This window comes from Chiroxiphia lanceolata, chromosome 4 (genome assembly GCF_009829145.1).
Source record: "Chiroxiphia lanceolata isolate bChiLan1 chromosome 4, bChiLan1.pri, whole genome shotgun sequence".
NCBI classification, from domain to species: Eukaryota; Metazoa; Chordata; class Aves; order Passeriformes; family Pipridae; genus Chiroxiphia; species Chiroxiphia lanceolata.
Window position 1 is genome coordinate 25,709,561 of NC_045640.1, and position 27,482 is coordinate 25,737,042.

Sequence of the window (27,482 nt, forward strand, 5' to 3'; positions counted from 1 at the left end):
ACTCATATTATTAGAAAGCAATCTCCAAAGTAACTTAAACTGTGAACTGACAGTAGAAAAATAAATATTCCAGAAAAATACTAGCAATTTATTAAAATATTTCATACCTGTAACCATATACAGGCAAGTCTAGAGTTCTTTTTGGTCAAGTGACCAAACACTAAGTGCTAATCAGAACTCTTTCAAGTTGACCTACATGCTCTCTTCTTTTATTTCCAGCCCTTCTTCTTGTTTTGAATAGAAACAGAAAACAGAAAGGCCCAGAAAAAAAAAATGTAAAAATTGAACAATATTTTTTAAACTTGAGAAAAAGTTCCATTTTTTAGAAGTTCAATTCTCATTTTGCTCAGTCTGTTTCTCCCTGTTGCTAGCGATAGAGATAGAAGTGAAATAAATACTGGTCAGATGTTGAATAATAATTATTTTTCATACCCCCTACATGTAACTGTTATCACCAGGTGGTAACACATAACTGTTAAACAACAGGAAATTAAACTATGTAATCTAGGACAAATCTTCTTCTAAGAATAGAGACTTATTCTCAGATTTCCAGAGCTTTCATTTTGTTTAGAATTGTGTAATTAATACTAACATTCTTTTCATGACCCATCTGTGATCCATTGTTTCAGTCCTCTGATCTTCCACGCTATTTACAGACACACCTTCAGGCAGGCAGATGCTATGCAGCTCAAGCCATACATTTTTAATTTACTGATAGCACCATTTCTTTAGGTGACATGCAGTAGACTTTTTTTTCTCTTTTACATTGATTAGTTTTCAAGGTACATAGTTTTCAAGGTACATTGAAGTAACAGTCACCTTCCAATTTGCCTGTTCTCTAACTTTGTGTTGTCTGTTAGTAGACGCAGAAAATGTGTGGAAATGATAAATTGTGAACTATTTTTTATTTTCACATTTAGTTTGACTTCTCAATTTTCCAGATATTTTAAAATCACTGTATCTTACGTCAAAGGCACATTGCATGAACTGTTATGCTGATGTTCTGTCAGCAAAATCTTCAGAAAACTGTCTCCAGCTAAACAGCTGCAAACAGCTAAAGTAGAAATTCATCTCTTTCCTTTTCCTTTCTCATTGATGTAACACAGTCATAACCCTCAGTGGGACAATTTAAAGCTGTGTCCTCTTAGTTTTGCACAGATCAGACATGCTACTTGAGCCAAAATGAGTCTAATATGCAATGAAAGTTCAAGTCTAAATTTATTCCTAAATTAAAATATCTCCAAGTGGTCACAGGATTCATGCAACAACATAATCCTGTACATTTTTTTAGACATCACAACCGTGTTCAGTCCTGTCACAACACAAGCCATATCTACCAGAAATAATGTTTTTCTTGCAGAAGAGGGAAGTTTCAGTTTGAAGACTGGCATGCCACCATGCTTCACAGCTACCATGTTTTCTGTGGACTGAGTGTGAATTTTAGTGCAAATTATTTAAACATAATCAAGTACTTAATTATTTTAGTAAATTTTGTATCTAATGATTTTTAAACAACTTGCATCAAGCAGTGCAGGAGGTGAGATAGAAAACTGATGAGTGGATACTGGGAGTAAATGGGCAAAACACTATAGGTTATTGGTGGGGGAAGCAAAGGTATCCCCTCCCCTCCCCTCCCCTCCCCTCCCCTCCCCTCCCCTCCCCTCCCCTCCCCTCCCCTCCCCTCCCCTCCTCTCCTCTCCTCTCCTCCCCTCCCCTCTCCCCTCCTCTCCTCTCCTCTCCTCTCCTCTCCTCTCCCCTCTCCTCTCCTCTCCTCCCCTCCCATCCCCTCCCCTCCCCTCCCCTCCCCTCCTCTCCTCTCCTCTCCCCTCTTGTAACTGAAGTCTCTTTGGAGAAACCACTCTGAATACAAAGTTGATAGGATGAAATTATGTAGCATCCTTGTCAAGTTATTCTGTAGGCATATCTGAAAAGATGAAGCTAACCAAGAACCAGAACTAGTGGAAACCAAGATCATGGCAAACGATACTGTCTGGGTTGTAGATACTGAGATAAAGTAACTAATTTTCAGAAAATCTCTGGTGATAATTATACAAGGCCTGTGACTGCAAATATATGGGATTGGGTGGAGAGGAATAAAATAAGGTTGCTGATATTGTAGAGGGAATGCAGGAGATAAATCAACTACTTGCAGAGAAAAACTGAGTTTATCCATGAGATGCTGGAGAAAGCTTCCTGCTATCTGGATTGACAGAGACATGTTGGAGGAAAATAAAAGACCTGTGATTGTCAGTTTTTGGAATATTGTTTGGGAGCCTGTGAAGCTGATGGACAAGCTCTGCAATAATTTTAAGTACTCTGTATTTTCGGTTTTTGTTAAGATGGTTAGGTAAATGTGTTCACTTGGACTCAGAGAATTTCTCAACAAACCTACCAGAGAAGGAAGTAATGCTTTGAATTCAACACATTTCAGACATAAACTGCAACCAATACAAAGTGCCAGACGGCCAGAGTTCATCTGAAATGGTGGCACTGTCCATACTCCATGGCAATTCATGGCAATGATCTTCATACAAAAGGGTAGGATGTGTGTGACACTTGAGTATAAATGCCCAGACGAAACCTGAAAACTGTGTTCTCCACAAACGCCCCTAGTTTCAGCTGGCGACATCTATCTGCTTAGTAGTGTGAGTCCTCTAAGGAGGTACCATCTACTTCTGAGCTGGCACCATGGAAATCTCTAGCTTCCAGCCACTCCTGCAACCTGCCTGCAGCACAGGTTTGTAATTTTGACCTTATGTAACTCTTATGAAAAGGTAAGGACTGCACTTAAATTCAGTCCTCAATAGCTGCCAGAAATGTCAAGTGTGACAGTGAAGTACTCTGTCTTGAGAGAATAAAGCCAAAAGTGAGAGAGGAGAAGAAAGGCTTCTGTATGCTGGCAGTATTGGAGGAAGTAAAATTTCTCATGGAGATGTGGGAAAATTGGGTGTTCATTTTTGAACTTTTTTTAAAAAGAAGGACTTTGATCTGGAAGACAGAAGAAGAGCAATCAGGCTTGCTGGAGGGAAAGTGAAGCTTAGTCTGCAATCTGGTCAGCTCTCTGAAGTAAAGAGAGAAAAAGGGACAAAGGAAACAGGAGTTTTCAATTACAGCTTGAATTGATAAGTTTTGGCTAAGCCATACAAATGGGAGCATGTGGGGGTTTTTTTTACACTGTATTTCAACTACACCTGTTGGTGACCAATATTAAGAATAATCCATTTGTTGATTCTTTCGAGTGCAGCTTTAAAATACCTGTATTTTAAGTACATCTATGGTGAATTTTCTTTGTAACTTTCTTTTAGCCAGAAGAATAAACTGTAGCATAATTTCCACCAGAACTTCAGTCTTGACCACAAAAGAATTTGAATTTTTGCAAGATTTTTGCAGTTTTTGCCGTTTAATTTTCCTAAACTTAGGTCCTCATCTGCACCTGACTGGTACACTCTACGTCTTAAGAAGTGGTACTAAAATTTAATAAGCATTCCTAATTAGCATTTGTTTTGTGCAGTCAAAGGCCCAAGAAGCAGATCAGGGAGCTAATATCTCCTGTAACACTGTAACACAATTTTGCAGAACTATGGGTTTCAATTTCCTGATCCAACTATTACATCAAACAAAGAGAAATTGTTTATATCGCCACTCAGATTGTTCAGCTGAAAGCCATTTATCAAACATAGCAGATAATCAAACCTCAGTAACACTAGCTTCTAGCTCTCCTACTAGCACTGCACCTGTAGAAAACAAATGTTTCCCTGGTTGGATGCCAGGTTACAACACACTACAATCAGTCTTGCAATACAGAGTAAGTACACAGGGGAAATACGGCATAATCCAATGCCAAAGAAAATCCATTTTTAGGACTGGTTCTGGCTGGAGTTTGCATGATGTAGAATCACAGAATCATTTTGAGTTGGAAGTGACCTTAAAGATCATCTAGTTCCAACCACCCTGGCACAGGCAGGGATGTCACTCACTACACCAGGTTACTCAGAGTCTCCTCTAACCTGAACTTTAACACTCCCAGGGATGGGGAATTCACAACTTCTCTGGGCAATGATGTTTTCTGTATAGTTTAAGGTAGGTATTAAGCATGTTCATATTAAATATACTGTAAACCAGCTATGAATAGCAAAAACTACTTATCAGAAACAGCAGCATTTCCCCACTGAGAAACTGACTTTGTTTTACTGCAAAAAAAATGTCTTAACATCATCTGAGACATGTTCCCTGCCTCAGAAGAGCCATTTTGCAAATACTGTGTTTATAAGTAAAGTAATCCCAGCACCTTTTCTCTTGTATAAGAAGTCTTTTTACTCTTAAATGAATTGATAAGAAGAGTAACAGATGAACTGGCTGTTTGATGAGCAGCATCAGAGCAATTATTAACTTTCTTCACTCTCTCCTTTCCCAATCAGTTAGTTTCAGAGCTGACAATAGTTACTGAACTAACAGATGAAAGAATGAGGTTGGATTGTGACATGGCCCTGCCACTGAAGGCTGAGAAGCACTCAAGCTCTCAGTGAAGATGAAGATCAATATCAGAAAAAGCAAGTGTACTTCCCATGTGGTCTGAGACCACTTTGCTCACCTGACAAGAAAACACTGTATATTTTTGTAAAATACACATATTGAGAAACTCCTATGGAAGTTTATCTGCGTGAATAGTCACTGATGTGTGCTCAAGGAATTGTAGTCCAGAAGCTAGAAAATAATTTTATGAAATATACCTATGTAGTGAATGCCTTGTAAATGACAAAGCATTCCCTTCATCACATTTACTATTACAAAGCTGAATCTTGTTTACCAAGTAGAACTGGCTAAAAACCTCAAAATGTATCTGTAACATCATTCAAAAAAACCTGATATAAAATAATCATCCCAGAGTAATTCTTTTCCTGGCTTACAATGATTGATACACTCAAAGAAATGAAAGCAATGTGACAACACTCAATTCCTGATTTTAAGTCCTACTTAGTCCAGGAAATATTTGGTTGCAGTCATATTTTTTAGGAGAGACCATAATAATGCTGAAAGATAGTATATGAGGTTTCAGTTGTCTATTTTGGTGTGAGATCCCACAGCACTCTTTGAAAATGAAGGAGAAAGTTATCATACACCTTGCTGAAACTTGGTGTAGGCATTTCCTGACTGCTGCCTTAATATTGCACTGGAATTTCCTGCTGTAAATGGCAAAGAACTGAATCTGGCTGTCCTAAAAAAATAATTGCATGTTATTTTTGCATGATGATTGTGCTGGTTGATGAAAAATTTCTGAAATAAATTTCTCTGGCTAATGCTGTTTAGAAAATTGCACTATACTGAATTATGTGTTGGATTTTTCTGATATGGGCCAAATCATAAAGATGCAGTGATAGGACTTGAGAGAATGACTTCAAATAGAAAGACTTAGAAATACTGTCTGTTTAGCTTAGGTATTTAGGAAGAAATTCTCTACTTTGAGGTTGGTGAGGCACTGGAGCTGGTTGCTTAGGCAAGTTGTGGATGCCCCATACCTGGAAGTTTTCAAGGGAAGGCTGGATGGGGCTTTGAGTGACCTGGTCCAGTGGAAGGTGTCCTGCCCATAAAAGGGGGCTGCAACTATGGGATCTTTGAATCTACTACCCAAACCACCATTCTATGATTTTATGATTTTCTTTGTACTGGTAGTGGAAATTTCAAAGTCATTGGCAGTCAAACTTTTTTATAGGCTAACTGCAAAAAGATTACCTGTGGAACCATGTGTCTGGCTCTAATATTTTATTGCTATTTACGTTGTGCTCCATAACATTGCATTTTTTCCTCTATTTATAAGGCTGATGAGAGGGGAGGAGGACACTAGCAAACGGGAACGCAGACATCTCTGCAACAATGAAGGGTTTTTAAATAATAATAATAGGCTCAGATATTACCTGTCTCAACCTACTTCCTACTACTCTATCTGAAGTAGCTTCATAATCGTCACAGGACAGTTTAGATACAACTAGTCTAGCTTCTGTTAAATACAGGAATGGTTCAAAGAACTGTACAATGTGAAAGGAGATTGATGGACAGTCCATGTTTCAAACAGCTTCTAATGTCTCATATAAACTGCTGGAGAAAAAACTATTTTCAGTACCTCCTGCCTCTTCCTCTTCAGTCTTTGTGGGGAGTGTCCTTACACAACAAAGAAATGCTTCTCCTTTATTACAAACTGGTAAAAACTAGAGTAACATTTCCAAGAGTCTTCCCAGATATTCTCTTTTTTTTTTTTTAAGAATTTCTCAGAGATGTCAGATTGGTGAATATGAGGAGAAAGAAATAAGCAATGAGTAAACGAAAGAGAGAAATAAGCATTATATTACAGAGTTGTTTCTTCTCAGGAGAATTGTAGAGCAGGTTAATCACAGGAACATCTTTTGTTTCTGATTTTTGAACATTTAATTTTTTTCTATCATAGGCAGAATGGCATAAATAAATTAATAAGAAAATACTGATAGACCTTTCAACGCTTAATAAACAAAATCCAATTAGGCATGTACAGATATGGATCTTCTTTCAACTAATTAGAACATAGTTTTCATTTATTGAAAATAAATTTTGTGCTGGCTGATTCCACAGCATTGCTGTGCCTTGTTGAAGAGAAGCCACTTTTACCCCCAAGTCAGTGCCACACCTGTATCAGACAGTTTGACTACACATTGTACAGAAGCAGAGGCATCAGGGTCTAGCAGAGACCATGAACCCTGGGGACATAACCTGTTCTCTTATCTGAGCTCAGGTCACCTGCTTGTATGGGTGTGTGCTGGATGAACAGTAATAAGGGCACTGGGAGGTAAGCTCAGTTGCAGTCTTTGTACCTTTTGAACCTGAAGATGGCTGAAGCATTGCAAAGAGCAGGGAGAGGCCAGGTCATGCCCTGTACTCCTTTGCTGTGGTACTATAAGTATTTTTACTGCTTTGAAATAAGAACACTTTGATATCGCTTGAACAGCAGTCTGTGCCAGAAAATATGTGGGAAAGTCTGCAGTGGCAGAAAAAGACAGATGATGTTATATTGTACTATTTGGCAGAAGAGAAAGGGTGGCAGAAGAGAAAGGGTAACACCACACATATACATGGTGTCAGAGGATGGAAAGCGTTCCTTTTGGTTTTGGTTTTTTTTAGCATACTGTCAAGTGATTCTGGGATGAAAGGAACAGTATAAATATCACACGAAATATTATTACTTTTGTTATTTTCATCTGACACCCCCAAAATTGATATACAGCCTAAAAAGTACAAATTAATTACAAACATATGTAAATATACTATAACAATGTCTGAGGTATAATTGCATCCTATATCTATTTTACACTGCAGTTGAACAATTTTGAGGATGTCAACTTTCAGGAGGTAAAATCACTGTTTTACAATCAGCAGTATATGGTGTGTGTGTAGATGAGTGACAACAGTTGCCCAGGAGTTAGAAGATCAGAGAATTCAAGCCATTGCTGGATCACAGCCCTCCTCTATAACTGAGACCAGTTTCTCAGTGTTATCTAGCCCTGTGAAATGCAACCAGGAAAAAATGAGATGTTTCATGCCCTGAATTGTGACACAGGCAGAGGAGCCCGTGCTTCAGGCTTTTGGAAATTGATGTATTCCTAGAGCTGCTGTTTGTGGGGAAGCTGAGTTACAGCATACAGCCCGACAAAAGCCACACAGGTATTTGTGCTATTTTAAAAGCTGAGGAAAACAGTGACCTGAGCACTTCCTTAGAGAAAGCAAAACTGGTATCTATATTTGAGAGTGTCCTAGACTCTCTGACTACCTTGTTTAGGAGTGCAGCTCTTGATGTCCTCACTTGTAAATTGGTATTCATAGACCTTCTCAGCTTGCCGATGGTTATGAGGATGGTAACTGGTGATATCATTCCATTGCCCCAGGGGGTCACAGACTACAAGTCATGCAGTTATAGTCCCTTTAATTACCAAAACCGTGTAAGAAAAAGTATAGTGTTTTTGAAGGTATATATTTAAGAGAAAGTCAGTACATGCTTTGACTTGAGTATACGACTTGCACTATTGCAGAAGTCAGTCTTCATTCTACATAGCTTCTATAAAATGCAGTTTTCTGAATTTAATGAAGTTCTGAATTTTACTGAAAATTGATGTAGTGCCAGGTCCTTGAAGACAATGCAAACAGGACTGTAATCTTAATGTAACAAGCACTTAAGAGAGAGTGTAAATGTAAATTTAAGCACAAATTGTGCTTTGCTGTGTGAGAGCCCATGAAGGGTTGGAACTGCAAACGGTAAAGTGAAAGGGAACATTATTTTGTAACAAGAGCGCACTCCATGGCTAGGGACCACTTGTAATTCCTCCTGTATGTGTAAATTACTTATGTCAGTGAAGTCTGTTGGTTGGAAGAGGTCTTCTGACCAGCGAATCAATTCTTCCTGAGAAATGACATCAAACTTTTAATCTGAACCAGGCAACCAACAGGAAGAATGGACTGGTTCCCAACTCCATTAGCATTGTACCATGCAAATGGCATTGATGGCAAACACTGTAGTTTTTGCTACAACACAAATCTTCAATCTCCTTCAATCTCATTCAAAAAATGTTGCGTGTTGTCATGTAAGCAAAGACCTGAGGAAAAGTATGTTTTTCATTAAATGTTATTTAATGAAAACATTTTTGAAAACATGTATGTTCTGATGAAGTGTCATGTAGAAAAAAATTGAAAATTTTTGTTCACAGTTTTGACTTTAAAATAATCTTTCAGAAAGTATTCATTACTTTTACTATGTGTTTTGAAAGCATTTTAGAACTCAAAAGCTAGTAAAAGCTTGAAAATCTTGCAGAAATTAAATCCTTAAATGGCTTTTTTTGTCCGCAGAACTTCTTCAACAAAAAAGTCATAGCTGTTTTCTTCTCTTCTTTTTGTGAGTGTAAAATAAAAACAGAAAGTCCAAACCAGATTATGATCAGAAAATTAGTGTTAGACCACAATTCTTCTTGCCACTCAGTTATTGATACCAATTCAAGCTATAAGCCACATAATGCCAATTATGAAGTGAGCAGCTTAACTCAAAGCTTTTAGATATGCAAGCATATGTATATATGTATATATTCATTTTCTCTTAGCATTTTCTTTTGATATTACGAAAGCTTCATTTAAACACTGAAGAATCTGGCACAGGGTTTGTAATGTGCTCTAGACTGCTGCCTCAGCCTACTTAGTGGACAGTAGATACTTCTCCCACTCTGATAGTATCTAATTACAGAGCCAAGGGGTGCATATTTCAATAGAACACTCTGAGAAGCTGAAAGATGATATTCTGAGACAGAGAAGGGCATATCAGCCATTGATTTAGGTCACAGAAGCAATTCACTACCGCATGAATAACATTAGTTGAATGTTATATCTGAACATACTAAAAACCTTTAAAAATCTCATATGTGATAAAGCATTTCAGCTTTTATTGAGTTTTTACACCATCTCATCAATCTTAGCAGAAAAACATTCTGCTTTTGCTAGAATGCAATTGCTAATATTTAATACAAAGTATAGAGTAGGTTTGATTTTTTCTTTTGTTACTTTGTACTTAAAAAAAAATCAAGTGTAAATTTGTGGGTGGTGCCACCATTGAAATTAATTACATATGAATATGAAGGTAAATAGCTTTTCTTTTCACACCAAAGAGGTTAAAACTCATGTTTATGCCTTCCATCCAGAAAGAAGATTAAAAAAATAAACCCATGACTACTTCTGTTGCTGTCATGGTTTTCATCTGCAACCAAATAAAAATGAGGCTTATGTCATTCCTCATTGTCTGTTTACTTGTTTGCAGACATCCTCATATGCAAAGGTTTTTAGAAAGCAAATGTTCCCACTGTTTTAGGAGCAATCACCCTGTGGCCCAACATCCAGCAGTGGTCCTTACACTACAAGCAGAAAGGCATTGGCTTGGGTCACTCCCTCTGCTCTGACTTTGGCTGGTTCTTAGCTGTTCTGCAAAATTGTCCATGATAAGAGTTTTGGTCTAAAGATAAAAAGCCACTCAAAGCCAGCAAGGCAGACAAAAATGTCATAAACTACATGAAAGAAAGTCTATAGCCCTTAGAAAGCAATTAATGAGAATTACGCTGATGAAATAATCTCGTATTGTTATTCACTAAATCATTTTATAAATTCCCCTCACAAATTGGAGTGTGAGTGATATCTGCTGAGACTGGCAGGACTGGTCAGGGCCAAGGTAGCTACGAGACCAATATAAAACACAGACTTATCTTGCTGCTGCTTCAGTTGCAGTTGAATCCAGAAGTCAGGGATAAGATACAGTGGGGAAGGCCCGAAACCAGAGAAGTCTGTAGGAGATTTATGGTGTACATATTTATTTGGCTTTCAGAAGCACCATGGAAACACTTGACTGTTGTATCTTTTCAGAGCTACTGAGAAGTCTATTATTATTTTCAAGGCAGCTGTTACACAGAAGAGGTAATTCTTAAACACATACTTTACGAGTGAGATTCTCAAATTTTCTATTTCTAAAGCTCCAGTAATACACAAAAGTTTTCAAAGAATACTGCAATATATTGAAACAACTCGAAGATTCACACATTCTGTAATGTATTTGTTGTTGTTGACTACCAGGATTTCTTTTAAAAGAGGTTCTGGATGTCTTCTTTCAGTGACCTCTCTGTTCTGTCATTTACTTTGTTTCATTTCACTGCCTATCTTTTTTTTTTTTTTGTCATATTTTTCATGTTTTTTTATTTCTACATTTAGTTTTTACTACTTGTCCTTTATGAGTATCCTGACAGTTTTTCGTTTATTGTCTGTTTTTTGCTAGTTCTGTCTTTTCAGCCCTCTTTTTAGGTCCCTGCATCCCTTGGTTTTATTGCTCATTTGCTTGCTCTATTAAGCTTTCTCTTTCTCATCAGCAATTTCTTTCTCTGTTCTGTGGTCTCTCTTGATGATGAGCTCCTAAATTTAGCCTCATGTATGATAACCCTCATGCTGTTTGCAGAAGACTTGCTCAGTTAATTATTATATTTAGTTGCAACCATGTCAGATGGACACCAGTGAGCTGGCAGAGGGATAAATTTCCCCCAGTTGTACACCAAAACCAAGATGGATGGGGCTTTGAACAACATGGTCTAGTGAAAGGTGTCCCTATGAATGGCAGGGAGGTTGGACCTAGGTGATCCTTAAGGTCCCTTACAACTCAAGCCATTCTATGATTTGCAAAAGGCCTGATCCACCTGGTAAAGAAATCTGGGAATAGACCGAGTAAGGAGCAAAATAAGAAACATGTTTTGTTTTTCTCATGTTCAGTCATGAACAGGATTGAACTAGTGCAACAATTACTTTTTCTCTCTGGACTGACTAAAAAAGGGGCAGCTGTCCCTGAGTCACTGGGAGTGGCGGCTGTGCTGTGAAGTGATGCATGTCATGCTGCTGCCATTGCTGCCCTACTCGACACTCCCAATGCAAGCTCTTCAGTTTGATGCACTAAAGCAGATACTGCCCCTGACCCCTGGGGAGATGGTAGCGCTGTGCTGTTAAACTAAGAGCTGTAAATTATGTAAAGGACTGTTACTAAAGCAACTTTATTTCGCTCTGAAAACTTAAATCCCTTCCTTGGCAATGCTTCCGCACAGACACTTTCTCTGAAGCATACTCTTGGCCCATGTGCACAGGGCTTCCTGAACCTGACACAATATTTGCCACTTCAGGCCAACTGGTATCCATAAGCCTTATGTTTCAATGAGAATTTCCACTTACAAGATATGCAAGAAAATGGTCAATATAAGTTGCTCCAAATCTTTTGCTATGTTCATTTGCCCAACTTTTACTTCATTAAAGTTAAAAACTTTATTAAAGTTTTGTCATGCTTATTAACTAGAGAATTACCTTTTGTTTTTATGTGCATTTGTGAATTACATGATTAATTTCAAGTTTGCTAAGCTAAACTGTAAAGTTCATTGTCTAAAGTGTCTTTCTATTAATTTGTTTATATTCCTTCTCATTTATTATGTTTTTGTCACAGTTGCAACCCAGGAAGGAAAAGCACAGTGTTTACTGGTTTACTTCAAAAGTGTATTCTTGTAATTCAATATTACAGGCTGTAGCCATTTAATTGGGTAGCAGAACAAGAATTAGCATAGATTCTTCTTAAGAGAAACAGTGTTTTTAATTATGAGTTCTAGGTGGGTGACAAGAAGGATCTTTCTGCTATGATAAAGTCCTGCCAAGGACAAGTTATGTGTGTTTATATTCCAGAAAAAAAGGTTTTTACTAAAATTTCCCTAAATAATTATTTAGTCAGTGCTCTTGATAATTCTTTGCAGGGCAAACAAGGGTACTTCTTCACTGCCACAAAAATAAAGGAATAAACATAAAGGGACTCTGTGTACACACCTTCCACTTGATATCTTTCCAGATCACTTTACAACTTTCCATTTTTCCGTTTCTTCAGCTGCTTATTTGTATGCTGTAGGGACACCACAGCCCTGATGCTTCACCAGATAATGACTGTCTGTACCTACGCTGCCAGCCTCTGTTGCCAGCCTCTGGTGTCGGGGAACAAACAGCATTAGAGATTAGAGCTACGAAGGAACAAGAGTTTCCATCCTGTTGAATAGTTTTGCACTTCAAAATGTATTACCACTCTGAAGAGGAAGAAACAACGAATATGTGAAATTTTCTTTTTAAGGAATATTTTAAGAACTCCTTTTGGTTACTTTTGAAAACAATGAACTCCTCTTCCTTTGAGCAACCCAGGTGTGGTTACTAAAATATATGGCAGTGTTTATCTAGAGTACTTTTCTTTTAAGTAGAGGATGAGCTAATTCTCTCACTTGGAATGTGTGAACAACATACTGGAAAAAAGTCAATGCTACAGTAGCAGTATAACAGATTTTCAATGTAAAACACAGGCTGGAGAAAAGTAGCCCACGTTTTATAATGTTTGTTCCTAAAATTGAATTTCTGACATCCATTCAAAGAGAAATAAATATTGACCTCTCACAACATACTTCCTTCCTAGAATGGGAGATCAAAGCCATTGTTACATATGTTTGCAATACACTTCCAGTGCTCTGTAAGTGATCTGTGACATGCAAATGTTTTCCCTGAGATCTCTTTACCGTAGGAAGAATGTAGTGAACACCTTTCTAAGCAGAATATTCTTTCTTCAAGGACTTTTTTACTTTGACATTTACACAGTAAGATAAATCATGACCAGTTATGTGGCAAAATCTGCAATGACATCTACCAAAGTTTACAACTGTGTCTTACAGTTATTGCATGATGTAATTAAAAAATTATCCATTCACCCATCAATGTTCATTTTCCCTATAGTGCTACAGTGCATTACAGGTATCTCTGCTTTTCATTTTCTAACTTATATTTTTTACTCCTGGAATACTGATGAAATTATTAAACATAGTTTGCTGAATATAATGGATAATTTTGAAAGCTTGGACATGCCTTGCCACTTTTTTAAAAACCTAGCATTTTAGCTATATATTTGAATATAATACCTTTGATTCTCAGGCTTCTTGAAAATGTATCATTCTCTCTCAGGCAAACTAATCCCTATAGTATTTACCCTATCTAATTGTTTTCATCCTCAGAAGGAAAGATGCAGTATAAATTTTTACATATGAAAAAGTGGGGCAAAAAGTCAAATGTAAATTGTAGTGTGAAACTTTTTCCAGCCAAGAGAATTGCCTGCCCTAGCTGCAGTAGGCTCTGGATTGAACACTGAATACGCACAAAATATACTTTTTTTTATTGTTGGTTGGATGTTAGAGCAATTTTTGTGGAATCACATTAAAAATTAGAGATACACCTGTCCCCTCTGAAGTCATAATCTAGTTCAGTGTGGAGACACCTAAAGTATTCTAAGTTAATGTTGGCTCATGGCTGTGCTGAAGCTCGGCTTAAGCTCCTGTCCTGCTTAAAGCAGGCTGTCAGCATCACTTGATCTGCAGGTTTAGTCTCTACATACTACCAGAGTGTCTTTGTGCAAACATGAGTGACTGTATTAACAGAATCAGACATCAGCAAAACAGTGACAATTTATTCATAGTTGGAAGTCCACCACGATCTAAAATATATTTGTTTCTTGAAAATGTATAACTTGACTCACTATCTCTAAAACTTTCCATAAAAAGTCAAGTTGCACCTTACTTAGATAAAAAGCTTAAATTGCCTTAAGTTGGTGTTTGCAAGAACTTAATTCTTCCCCTTCCATCCTCACATTTGAAAAAAGTTGAATGTTTGATTGTGTTTGAGAGATGCTGTTTTTTTTTCTTAAATACTATCTTAAATAAAATAACTCAATATTTGGAAGCTATTAACACCTTGCTTAATGTAATGGGAAACATTTTTTTTCCAGGTATCAACAGTCCTTGAGTTTGGCCGCATAGTAATTTATACAACCAGTCTTCGTGTGGTGAGAACCACTTTTGAAAGGTGTGAACTGGTTAGAAAGATCTTTCAAAATCATAGAGTTAAATTTGAAGAAAAAAACATTGCTCTGAACAGCGATTATGGAAAAGAACTAGATGAAAGATGCAGGAAGGTCTGTGAAGTTCCCTCACTCCCTGTTGTGTTTATTGATGGCCATTACCTTGGGGTAAGTAATGCATGAGCCTATGTTTTATTCTACAGTCGGGGGGGGGGAAACCAGATGAAAATCTTGATGAATGAGAAGCAGGGATTTTAGAAAACTGCCGACAATGCTGAAATGATGGGAACAATCAAAGACATATGCTGCCCAGATCCACACTGGTAGGTTTGATCTGAAGATACAAAAAATAACTGGTTAGAAGCTGTCAGGAAGGGAATCAGAGACAGTAATACAATCTAAGCTATCTTCTGTTTCCTAAAAAATAGCTCATCTTTGTAGCTGAAGCCATGATAATCTAGAGAGATGGATTTATTTTTTTTTTAATTCATGAGAACCTATATGTATGATTTACTCAGGAAGATGAACACACACAGCATAAATGTGTCATTTAGTAATATCTGTGTTGAATATGAAACTAACAGCTTGGGGTGTCAGATTTTAAATATGCATTGAATTTTAGACAACGTAATCTGTATCCATACCTGTAATCAACTGAACACTCTTTTAGGTACAGAATTGGTTAATACTTACTTTTAAAAAAGTCTACCTGTAGAAGAGAGAGATAAACAGCCCAACTCTGCCCTATTGTGAGACATAAACTCCAAATGGAAAACTATAATCCCCATTTGTGCCGTAGGACTCTAGGTCTAGAAGCTTATTGATAATGAAATCACCTTTTCATTAAGACCAGCCTGTACTTTTGAAATGTATTTCTCAAAAACTGGAAAAATCAAAAGAAAGATTCTGGAAAGTGGCACAAAGAAAATAGCTTGAGAGTTCAGAGAAGGGATTTGTCTCAAGTGGTAAAAAGCTAGCAATTAGCACCAACTGTGAGACTGTGATTTGTGAAGGCATAAACTATATTTAAACACAGTCGGGTTATTGTGTTTGCATCACTTAACACTTTCATTTGCACAAAACATTTAAGTAACAAAGTGCAATGTAACCAACATTCAGGCATAATTGATATTGGGCCTGTATGAACAGTCAAATATCCTTTCTTGTTTTTTTCCCCATCCCCTTCCTAGCTTTCCTAGTATTCTGCACGAGTTAGGCTTCCCTGAGCACTATAACAAATGCATTTGCTGGCATGAGGCCTGCCAGACCACTAGAGTAGCTGCAAAATTGCCTGTGTGTGAAATATTAGCAGACAGTGATTTTTACTTCATAGTAGCATATGCTTTTATCAAAACTCTGAGTTGGAGTTTTCCAGCCAGCCAGGAGCAGAAGTGCTTCTTTCAATAGCAGTTTAAAATTCAACAGGCTTCAGACTAAGATTTCCTCACCTAATAATCATGTGAAAAATGTAAGTAGTGAGTTATGACCAACTCCAAGAAAATCTCAATTTTTCAAAAGAATTCAGATAAAATACTCAAATTGATTGAATAAATTATTTGCTTAGTTACAGCAGAAGCCTGGCTACAGTCATTTTGGTATGACGGATGGCCCATTAAGTCACTGCTGGTTTTACTTATTTTTGTTTTGGAAGAGTGTGAGAAACTTCTCTTTTAACAGAGGAGCAACAGTGTAACAAAGCAATAGATCTCATTAGAGCTCTCTATTTACTGCAGATGACATTTTGGAGAGGTATAGAAAAGAAAGCAAGTGAATTAGGAAGATAGCTTTCTGTGGGAGAAAAAATCTACCTCCTATAGGTAAAAAAAAAAAATAAAGAATCAGATTCGGTATGTGTTTTCTTTCTTCTTTTTCTTTCCCTGTTTTTTTTTTTTCCTTAAATTGATGAGGCACACTGTAGTTAACTGGAACAGACTGTAGTTCCAGGAGAGGATTAAAGTTATTCCATGTAAGAATGACATTATTTGTGAAAAAATAGCTTTTCAGGCAGGGAAGAGTCTCTGAAATGCGTGCTCTGCTCACAGAGAGCACGGGACAGCAGCAGCCCTTCCCTCTGCCACTGTGGGTGTGCCTCACACCTACTCCCAGGGGAGGTTTCTGCTCCCCAGGGCTGTCCGCTAATTATCTGCATACTGGGGGGCAGTGCTGCTTGCTACACCATCATTCTCTAAAGCGCTTTAGTTGAGGTTAACTACGATGACAAAACCAAGTCCAGTGTGAGTAGAGCTAACTTGGGTTTCCCGCTGTGGCTGCGAACAGAGCTCCGGTGGCTGGCAGGGCTGTGGGAAAAGAGAGCACCAGGGTGAGCCTGGCAAGGGATCTGTGTGCACACACTCTGGTTGGTAAATGTGGCAAACCCCATTGTTGTATGGTAGTTTTTATTTCTCTCTCTTAATATGGCTTCACAAGAGAAGCTGACATTTGTTCATTTAGGAAGAGAAATAAGATGGGGGCACTTGGCATATTGAGAAGGTCTGGCAGTGAGGTATTCACCCCCAAGTCAGTTCACCTTCCCAAGACAGTGACCTCCTGATCAGTGACCCCCAAAGGCAATATGTTGGCTGGAACATGTGCTAGGCTTGTGTTTCATTAAAATCTGATGGAGAACTAATTCCAGAATTTAGTCTCATTGGTAACAGTGGACATTTCTATAATACCTTTTATGATAATTAACTTCTGATATGCTAATGAAACACAGAAATCACAAAGTTTGGTGTGTCAGTAAATAAATCGTGCAATATTTTCCTTTTTCTTTTTTTTTTCTGATTTTGAATATTTTGACTATTTGTTTCCTGAAAAATTCCTCTCTGAAAGAGATGAAATGTAGCAATACAAAAAAGAATCCATATTGAGCCACACACCTTTCAGTGAGTCATAAGGAGAAAAAAAATACCCCATCCCCTAATTAAAATATGAACCCTTTTGAAAGGTGACAAGATTATTCTTATTGAGATAAAAGTAACAAAATCACCAGAAAACAGCATATGTGCATCTGATAGAATATATGGTACCCAAGCCATTCAGAAGCACGGACAAAGTTGTTAGAACACCACAGACTGTGTGGATAAATATTCACAGTGCTGTGGAATTTATCACTGCCTGCACAGGGGCAGTGAAACAAATCTGTGACTTGGACAGAAGCAATAGAAAAATCATATTTAGCCTCTGTCAAGCAGAGTCCTGCATGCTGCAGTACAGCAGGATTTTTAATCTTCTCATTTTTCAGGATTGAATCATTGTGTTTCTTGACACACACACTGTCTAAATATCAGCCTGTCAGGAAATTGCAGTTTCTTTCTGCAGCGTGGTCTTTACCATCTGATCTAATCCCTCCTTTTCACCTGAGGTTGTCTCCATCTGAAATGGAATTATGCCATCTGCTGGGATACCAACGCAGAATAAAAAATTACTTCCAGAAAACAGAAAGCTACACAGAAAAAAATTATGGAGCATTCATTCACACTTATAAAGGCACTCAGAATTGTTAAAAGTTTAAGCTATGCAAACCCTGGAAAAGGTATACACATAAAAAAGGGCAAATAAAGTCATCCTTAGTAAACATATTAACTCACAGCATAATAGTTTAAAAATACATGGTTCTTTTCCACTTGGAATATATGATTGAATTCCAGCATTCACTTGCCATACAAACCTACTTGATGTTTTTTTCAGATATGTGAATTTAATACTTTTTCCCTGAAGAAAATGTTTCCTGTTTAGTTTTCCCAGCTATAATGCACAGCAGCAAGAAATTTACAGTAATTTTATTTGACACATTGGGTATGATTATTTCCAAAGAATGATGAGGCTATTTTTGTAACTAACTTCTAGAAAATACATGTGTAACATATATTTTGTTAAACAGGAATTAACAGTTTCTTTGTAGCTGCTTTCCAGTGGCCATATATAATTAGTACCTCTCTATAGCCTCCAAGTTTTGTTAAACACATACTCCCGGTATTCACTTGATGGGGTGGATATGAATAGCTCTGTGACAGTAAAACTATGATGTAATTATTGCATTGAGTCACCTAACATTTTCCCACTTGTTTCCTCCATTTTGCAGTTTAACATTTCAGGAACTGCAGGGTTCAGTTTCTCTGATGACTCTTTGCACATCAGCCTTTCCTGTTCTTTGCATACAAAATCCAACATTTCTGGTACTGGTACTATACTGCGATTTTCAGTTTAAGGGTAGATTTCCAGGCACTTATTCATACCCTATGGGTATCTGCTGCCAAGAGCCACCTTGCTGTGAGAGGTGTAATGTTGCAGACTGAAGAGTGTGTGAGTTCCAGGTAGAGACAGGGGTATATAAAACCCATCTCCTTGGTAAGTCACAGTGAAAAATGTGGCAGGTCCAGTGATGGTGAAGTGTGTGAGGGCATTTTGCTGCCTTAGCAAGAGGCCTTTCTTATATACTTAGCAAAAGTTTGTTTTTAAGGAAATAGGGCATGCAATTTATCTGCACAGGAAATGTGTCCACAAGAGGGATGTTGCAGTGCCATGCTAATTTTTCTCTGTGTATAAGGAAGGATGTGGAAGAGAGGCTGCTTCCCAAAACCAGCGGGTATTCTAGTACAGTCAAATGCAGAGCCATATATCTGTGTTTACTCCTTGATGAAGAATTACATCACAAAAATGGTAATGGGTTATGTCCAAGAGAGGTGAGCAACAGACAGGTGAGGACAGGGCTGGGGCAGTAGAAAATTTAGTGGGCCTTGGATTTGTCCTAGTTCTGCAATTAATGGGAACTATATATAGGAATTCAATGTCTGAAACATGATGTTAGTTTCTGGATGTTCTCAAGAGATAATTGGGAAAATAATCTTATTAATTAAAAGGGTCTAGAAAACCTGTTGAACCTTTTAGCCAAATCTGTGTCATTTCCTTGCCAAAAGAAGAGCAAAGGTCTGACCACAGCCCCTGGACTCCTATGATAGACAGCTAGCAAAGTTAGTAGATAAGGAATTCACAGACTGCTGCTTTGAAATTTAACTGATTAACAAAACTGAAAAGTCGCTTCTTTCTGATGATTCTCTAAACATTATGGTCACTGTGCCTCATGCTCCTTATGTTAATCTCAGTAGGAACAGACTACTTACTGCTTCACATCCCTTTGTGGGTAATTGTGCACTGAGCACAACCTAGGAAGAAAAAGAAAGGCATTGCTTTTTGGTCAGAAAGCAGATATTGGACTTATTTAACAACTGCTTTAATTACTCTATTAATTACAGACTGTGTTTTAAGACTCACAGAGCCAAAGGGAAGGTTAACCTCTGCAGACTGTCCTTTATTTATATTTCATTTGGGGCAGCTGTTACTCAGAAAAGACACTGAAACACTTAAAAACGTTGATAGACATTTGGATGTTTGATTTTTAAATTAAAAACTATAGCTTTGAAAGGAACACAGCTGAATGTCATTGGTCTTATAAATCCTTTAAAATATAAATCTATAATGACAAACCTGTCAGACTTTTAATTACACTGCTGTAAAAGCCAGTCAGCATTATCATACAACATCACTGTAGCATGGAGCAGATGTCACAGGAATGCTTTTGCCAATTGTTGCTGCAGACAAGACATTCTTTCCTAAACGAGGGCAAATTGGGGCTTGTCTCATTTAAGGAATTTGCCATGCTGCAGTTCCATCAATAAAGTTGCAAATCTTTATTGTTCTGCATCAGATGGGCAGCACAAGCTTTGTCTTAAGCTGATGCAGTGCATTCAGGCCCAGAGCTAATACCATGGGCTGCCTTGGCAAATCCTCACTTTGTTGTGCCAATCACTTCCATTGCCTGTTCTGTATGAAAGCAGAGAAAGATAAGAGGACAAGCGTGAAAGGGGCTGCCAGACTGCTAAAAGCTGCTCTCTCCAGGACTCAGAGAGCCTAATGCATGTGTTGGAGCTTGTACACTCTGTGCCTATGATCTATAATAGATTTCAATGGAAGAGTCAGCACAAGGAAGGCTAGCTGATCAGCTTCCTATCTTCTGTGATTAATTAACCACAACTAACTATCTTGTGGGATAGTTTTTAAAAAAAATCTCTTTGAAAGTGTAACGCTCTGAGTAGTGTTCATTCAAAAAATGGCACTCAACATCCACAAAAATATCAATATTTTCCTTTTAACAAAAATATTGATATTTTCCTTTTTACCAAAATATTTATATTATCCTTTTTAACTAAAATGAAAATCATCAAACACAGAGTCAAAAGTGCTTCTGTTTTGTACAAAGCCAGAGCAAAAAGCTTCTCTACAGGGAAAATAACCTGAGTAGGGTGTCATACAAAATCCTTTGTAATATTTGGTGGTCCTTATTTGGCTTTTGGGCTACACACTTGTAGCCTTTGTAGACCCCAGCAAGGCCCTGTGAATGGCTGGACACTTAAAGGTGTATGAGAGACACATATGTGTTCCCTGTACTCACCAGTAGCTTTTCCTGGTCCTCCCAGAAACAAGGAGAGAGGTGTTCATGGGGAGTTCAAAGTAAAGGCATATCCGAGATGTGTGCCAGCATCCCACCACATCCCTCAGCCCTATGCTAGCATCCCACCACACCTTCTGGCTAACACTGGAAGCAACCTTAAAGATGAAATCTAGGAGTCTGCAGGGACTAGCTGACTAGGGCAGCACAATGGCATGAACTCACCTCGTGGTCAAGATATGGCCAGTTGCCCTTAGCAGCAAGTAAGGCCTGTGCATCTGTGCCTCAGTTTACTCACCTTTTGTTGGTTTCTTGTGATCTACTGATTAAAAGTGTCTGTAAGTTTGTTTGTTTTGTTTGGCAATCTGCAGTATTCAATGAATTTGGTCTCACAAGTGAAGTATAGCTGTTCAAATGTGGCCCTCTAATTAGAAGAAAAGGGAACAAAAACTTTTATATCATCCCTGACACTTTAATTTTGTCTGCAGTGATTTCTTAGCATTTACTTTCAGAAGGAAAAAAATCCCAACACTTCAGTATTGCCTTAGTTCAGGACACAGAACCCCTTGGAGGCCTAATGTAGTCAGACTAAATTATTATTATTCATTATTGTGTCTGACTTTAATTTTGTTACAGTATTTTCATTACCCTTTTTGTCCTTGTGTTATACATTAGGCACATTATGTCTTAATTCAATGCTTAACTGCCAGAATATTTGAAATACAATTTCCTCCTCTCATTTTGCTTTATTCTCTGATGTGCTGTATATTTATATAATTGTAATTTTTTGACATGGTAACTAGACATATTTTTTATTCTGTCAGGAAACACACCCTGTAAAATAAAGGGAATACAAATAGAATTTCCAAGCTGTGTCACTTTTTACAAAACAGGCAATGTGATACGTCACCTGGTGATGAGCTTCAGGCATTACTATCAGACCTGTGATTAGATCCTTCTCTCCTTCTAGCTTTTCTAAGGTTGACCTAATTGAACTATACTTAATGTGAGTCAAACTTGTCTTCAGCCTGTTTAAAATTTCAAGACCAAATCTTCTAATCATCTCTGTTTTTTTATGCTAAGATGGCTGACATTTTTCTTCTTCTTCCTAATAGGGTGCTGAGAAAATTTTACTAATGAATGAGTCCGGGGAACTGCAGGATCTCTTAACCAAAATTGAGGTAATTGTATTTCTGCAAATAAATATAGGGAATATACACTGACAACTTGTAATTGAGTAGATTTTCTTCTTTTATCATTTCCTTTTCTTCTGTTATAAACTTATGATCCTAAATGCTTTTTGGTTTTTTTCTCTGAATGAATGATATCATAGTATCACACCCCATTGAGTTTAAGAAAACATGAATGGTGATAACATTAACCGAAAATGTCCATCTCTCTTTTCACCTGATTTTGTCATAGTGGGAAAGGCAAACAATTTTCTCTTTCACTCAACCTTTTAAATCATCTTTGGTATTTAACCCTCACCCTCGCCAGAGGGAGTCAGGTTTCTTGTGTGGATTTTGCACCAGTTCCCTGTGTGCTACAGTGAACGTACTGGGAATCTGTATATCTGTATTCTGGCTAGGCCTATAGCTGGACATGTACAAAACCTGGGAAAATGCTGGAAGTCTCCAATTATACCAGTTTGCACAAATTTCAAGTTACAGGTTATCATGCCTTTCTTCAGTTCTTATTTTGCTGTGTCCATTGAAGTTCTCTGGGGCAAGTTTGCCTTTTTACCAGGAACAGTTGATGCACACTCCCTGAGAACACTTGAATTGTGGGTCTGCTCTCACAGCTTTGCTGTAAGCTAGATATCTGCTGGTCATGACTTTTCTGCTGGTCTTGTGCTATTGGCTGCTGAAGGCATTTTCTTTTTTCCTTTGGATATCCTGCAACGAAGAACATTTTGGGGAGATATGTGTCATAATGTCTGGGTTATATGGATAGCTGAGTCATTAGAAAAGGAATGTATTGCTATTAATTATCTTGTTATTTTGAAATCACACCTAGCCAAATTAAGATAACACATAAACTTTTGAAGTGTGTAGCATAAAAATTAAAAATAGTTATGAGGATATGATATTTGTAAAAGACATTGTGAAAGAGCAAATGAAATCTACGTACTAGTTGATTTAACCCCAAAGTTTTTCTTTCCCTTCATTTAGCGAAATTACAGCATATGATTTGAGTAACTGGATACCATATATCTTTGAGTTCATCACTAAATGAATTTGTCTTTTTGTGAAGCATATTGGTTTTTTATAGCCAGTCTCCTGGCACTCCTAAAAAAGTTCCAGTCAGGCTGAGCCCAAGGGTTGTTCACCTCTGTCGCTCTCAGGAGGTGGATTTAACATTATCCAGTAAATCATGAACTGCTCTAAACCTTTACACTGCAGGTGGTACCTTCCGAATATGTCCAGCCTGTTTCTTAACTCAGCAAAACTTTTCTTGCCTCATGAATCAGTGTATGCATTTCTGTATAAAATGCAGAAGAACCTGTTTGGCCCTGTTTATCTATATTGAATATCTAACCATAAATTATTAAAAAAAGTACACTATTTGTCTGACTAGAAAGGTTAGCTAATACACCTCCTTAACATTTTACTTTGGAATGAAATGTCCCCAGATCCTGTTTTTTGGGGTCCTATAATGTTATTACCTAGCCCAGTATGTGTCCTAATCTTGGGACAAAAAGTCCTTATATAAGACAAATAATGTCAGAGTACAGCAGACTGATAACTGCTCACTGAGTACAATCACTGTTTCACTGGCTTTTGGTGGTTTTTTTTTGTGGTTTTGGTGTTTTTCTTTTTTTTTTTTCCTTTTTTCCCCCTTTTTTTTTCTTTTTTTTTTCCCTTTTTTTTTTTTTTTTTTTTTTTTTTCCAAAATGGGTTTGCTACAGTTGCAAGGGGAGTCAGGTTTCTTCATTACTGAAGATGCAGTAAGTGGTTACACAAATTGTCATCTATTCAAGAAGAAAATGGCCATTGTTCAAGGAACTGAGCTAAAGGAATTTTGCTTTGGTTTTTTGTTAGTTCTCTTAACTGTGTGGAAAGGTATCTGTATATTTACAAGCCTAACAAGTAATAATGAATGTAAAGATTAAAAATATTATTCTTTTAAAATTTTGAGATTATTTGCAATAATGTCCAAAGAAGTAAACCATCATCATAAATTATGAAAGATGTGAGCACACCTGAGATAAAAAGAATGCTAATTTTACATTAAATACTTCCAAACATTGTCCCTGGAGAAGCTAATAGTAATAGGAGCTGTTTGCCTGGTGAAGAAGAATGGCAAGTTTATGAACTACAGGACAAAAAAACCCCTGCTTTTTTTGCACGTTCATCTGAGCATTCAATAGATGAATGCTAAATTGTTTTGAAGAAATATTTTTATTTTTCTTGATAAAACTCCACGTACTACATTATCTGTAGGTATTTTATCATACTCTGGTAGTAATTTGTCACTAGTTTTTAGTGGTATGTAATTCTTCAGATTAACACTATCAGGAATTGTACAGATTTTTGTTCTTTCTTTGTGAGTAAACCTGTAAAGTCTTTACTCAATAGTGCGATATTAAACCGTGGTGGTAAGTACCCAAAGTGGCATACCTGTTATTTCTCTGATATAGAACTTGAAAACATCTTTGAAATCTCTTCTTGTCTTCTCCATTGTCTTTAATCCAATACAGAATAAAGTAAATTTACTGTTTTGCTTGGAAACTGGGATAACTGAGGTGCCCAAGACCTTGCTTGCAGCAATTTTCCCTGGGTATAACTGTTGAACATTGGTGATCTTTCCTCTTTACACTTAAAGCTTCAGCATTCTATACCCATAAATTTGAATACACCACTTATTTCCTTGAGCACTACTTGTCAGAAGCTATGAATTGCTTTTTATATCATCAGCTTTAACTGTAATAAGTGTAGTATGTTCAGCACAAGCATGCAAATGCTGAAAGTCATAATATCTTAACATACAGTATAGAAAATATAACATCAGCATAAACTGCCTGGGGTTTGGATTCAATCAATTGCAATACTTCCAAGAATTAATCTAGACCTAAACAACATCCAAGTAATGTATGCAAGCTATCCTTTAGCTAGCTATTTTGGCAAGTATAAATGCAGGCTATTAAGCTATAAAGTGACCATTGTACCTGTCTAACCACTTCATGTGGATCTCACCAAAGGAAGATGCAGATGTAATGGTCTTTCATGGTGGTTTCCCGTGGGATGGGCGGTGGGCATTGCGAAAATGAGAACAAAAATGTGTATTCTCGGCTCATCTAGAGTCCTCATTGTCCTAGAGCTTGTGGTGGTTGATGAGGTAACGTTTTTGTCTTTCTCACATTCTTTGAACAGAGAGTCCAGCATCCTCATGAGTGCCCCTCTTGTGGGGGCTTTGGTTTCCTGCTGTGTTCAGCGTGCCATGGAAGCAAGATGTCTGTGTTTCGGAACTGCTTTACGGACTCATTCAAAGCCCTCAAGTGTACTGCATGCAATGAGAATGGGCTACAGCGCTGCAGAAGCTGTGCAGGCTAAAGATGGCATGTCCACTTGTTCAAACTAATTTTATGGTACTGCACCAGTTTGTAAAATGATTTTTTTAAAAATTAATCTGTTTATCCAATTCAGTCAATAAAAATCCATTTGTAGTATACTTCTGCTGGTTTGATCATTTGAATTTTGTAAACTTGAGTTGCCAACCATATCATGATCTCTGAAAATATATCTTTCTAGTTTCTTTATAGAGAGACTTGTACTCTGGAAAACTTACTGCATTATATGAATGTTTCCCTTTTTCTATAGGGGATTATCAGCAATAGTATGTATTTCTTAGCAAAATGACTTATACTTCAGATTATGAGTAGTGCTGCTTTTAAACTGAGAATAAAGATTTTATGATGTCAACTAGCCCAAGACCTTCCCTACTTAGCACTTCCCTGAAAAGTCACTATGGATGAATTCTGGCCTGAATTGTATGTGTAAACAAAGGAACAGAAACATTTATTGAAAGCCCCATAAATCAGCTCTCTCTTCTAATACTGCTTTCTATTTGGTACAAAATTGATGTTGTTAGACAAAGTTACATAAACATTTAACATGGTAGATGTTAGTAGCCTTGTTGGAGTATCTTATAGTGATCAAGAAAGAACACCAGACAGTTTTATAAATTGCATATAAAGTAATTGAGGATAAGATTTCAGCTTTTTCTTCTTAGTAATTCATGTGGTTTGATGTCCAGCTTGGCATGAGTGTTTTAGAGCATCTGTTCTCTCCAGGAAGGCCACTGGTCTATGCCCAGACAACTCCAGCACTGTATATACCTTCCCTAATGTAAGTGCAAGATAATTAGTTAGTGTTTAGTCTGAATGGACTGTGGGCTCTCCACATTGAATATATTCCAGTTTGGAAGTGCATTACCATTCACACACTACCACAGAATACTTTTTAACAGGATAACTTTAGCAAACCAGCACCATCTGCTTATGTTGATGTTGCACATCTTCCTTCTGTTGCTGCTATCAGTCTGTACCGGCACAAGTAGTAGAAGGGTTTACCACCTTGTTGAAATTGGTGTTGGCTTGAAAAGTCTTCCATGGTAGTCATTTCATCTTGCCCAGACTGCTTTAGCAAATATTACGCCATGTCACTTTTTGCTACTGCTTTGCCTATTCTTTGTAAAGCTGTGTTGACTGGAGTTTGGGTAGAGTGCAGTTGGCTTTACAAGGTATTGCTTAATCCAGTTAGGGACCCCATTTCCCTTCTCTCTATCCCATGCAATGTTCCTTAATTTCTATGTGATGAGAAACTCAGATTTTCTTTCACTGTTTTGGGCACAGCACAGCTGTGGTATAAAGCAGGATAGCCACAGCTGCACAAAGCATAGCTTGCAAAAAAAGCCTTTTCGATAACATTTGTCTTTCTGATGCCTTATTTTCCTCACCTGATTCATCAGACAACCATAGTTCCTCCACCTTCATTCCACTCGCTTGTCTAGAGGTGGTAGTTGGTGCTGAAGAATTGGACAAGTTGGGCTTACTTATCTCCTTTAACATTTGAATCTAAGGGACTTATGCATATTCTATGATATATTGAATGTGCAGGCTTGAAAGTGCTTGTAAGATCCTACTGCTCCTACAGTTTCTACTGTGAGGCTCAGAGGAGTGTCTAGATCTTCTGCGTAACATGAGATAGATTAAATTTTGTACAGAGGCCATCCATAATGGTTAGCTGCACCCGAGCTATAAAACTCTGAATTGAAGATGTGCTTACTTTTTTACTGCATGGGTAAGACAAAAAGAAAGAAAATACATTTCCCTTCTTTTATTTAATAGTCATGTACCCTCCATTTCTGGCTTGTATTTCAGCCCAGACTGGTATGATACAGAAAGAAAGGCAGCATAAGGCAGAATACTGATGTTTAGAATGTCATACTTTCTGATGCATGAAAACATACTTTTTATCTGTTTACATGCTATGGATCTAGAGACTGAGTATATTCATAGTAGTGAATACTGAACTTAAGATGGCATGAGCAAATTCATCCTTGAGGGAAATTGCTAGTGAAGAAAAG

General features: G+C 37.5%; 1 protein-coding gene across 1 annotated transcript in view; it reads left to right on the forward strand.

Annotated features, from left to right (window-relative positions):
* Positions 1-25,559, forward strand: part of GRXCR1 (glutaredoxin and cysteine rich domain containing 1) — a 39,844-nt gene extending 14,285 nt beyond the window's left edge. Inside the window, exons 3-5 of the mRNA XM_032686569.1 lie at positions 14,375-14,614; positions 22,010-22,075; positions 25,268-25,559. Of these exons, the coding sequence (XP_032542460.1) occupies positions 14,375-14,614; positions 22,010-22,075; positions 25,268-25,447 (486 nt within the window). The 3' untranslated portion in view covers positions 25,448-25,559. The remainder of the gene's footprint in view (positions 1-14,374; positions 14,615-22,009; positions 22,076-25,267) is intronic.
* The last annotated feature ends 1,923 nt before the right edge of the window (positions 25,560-27,482 follow it).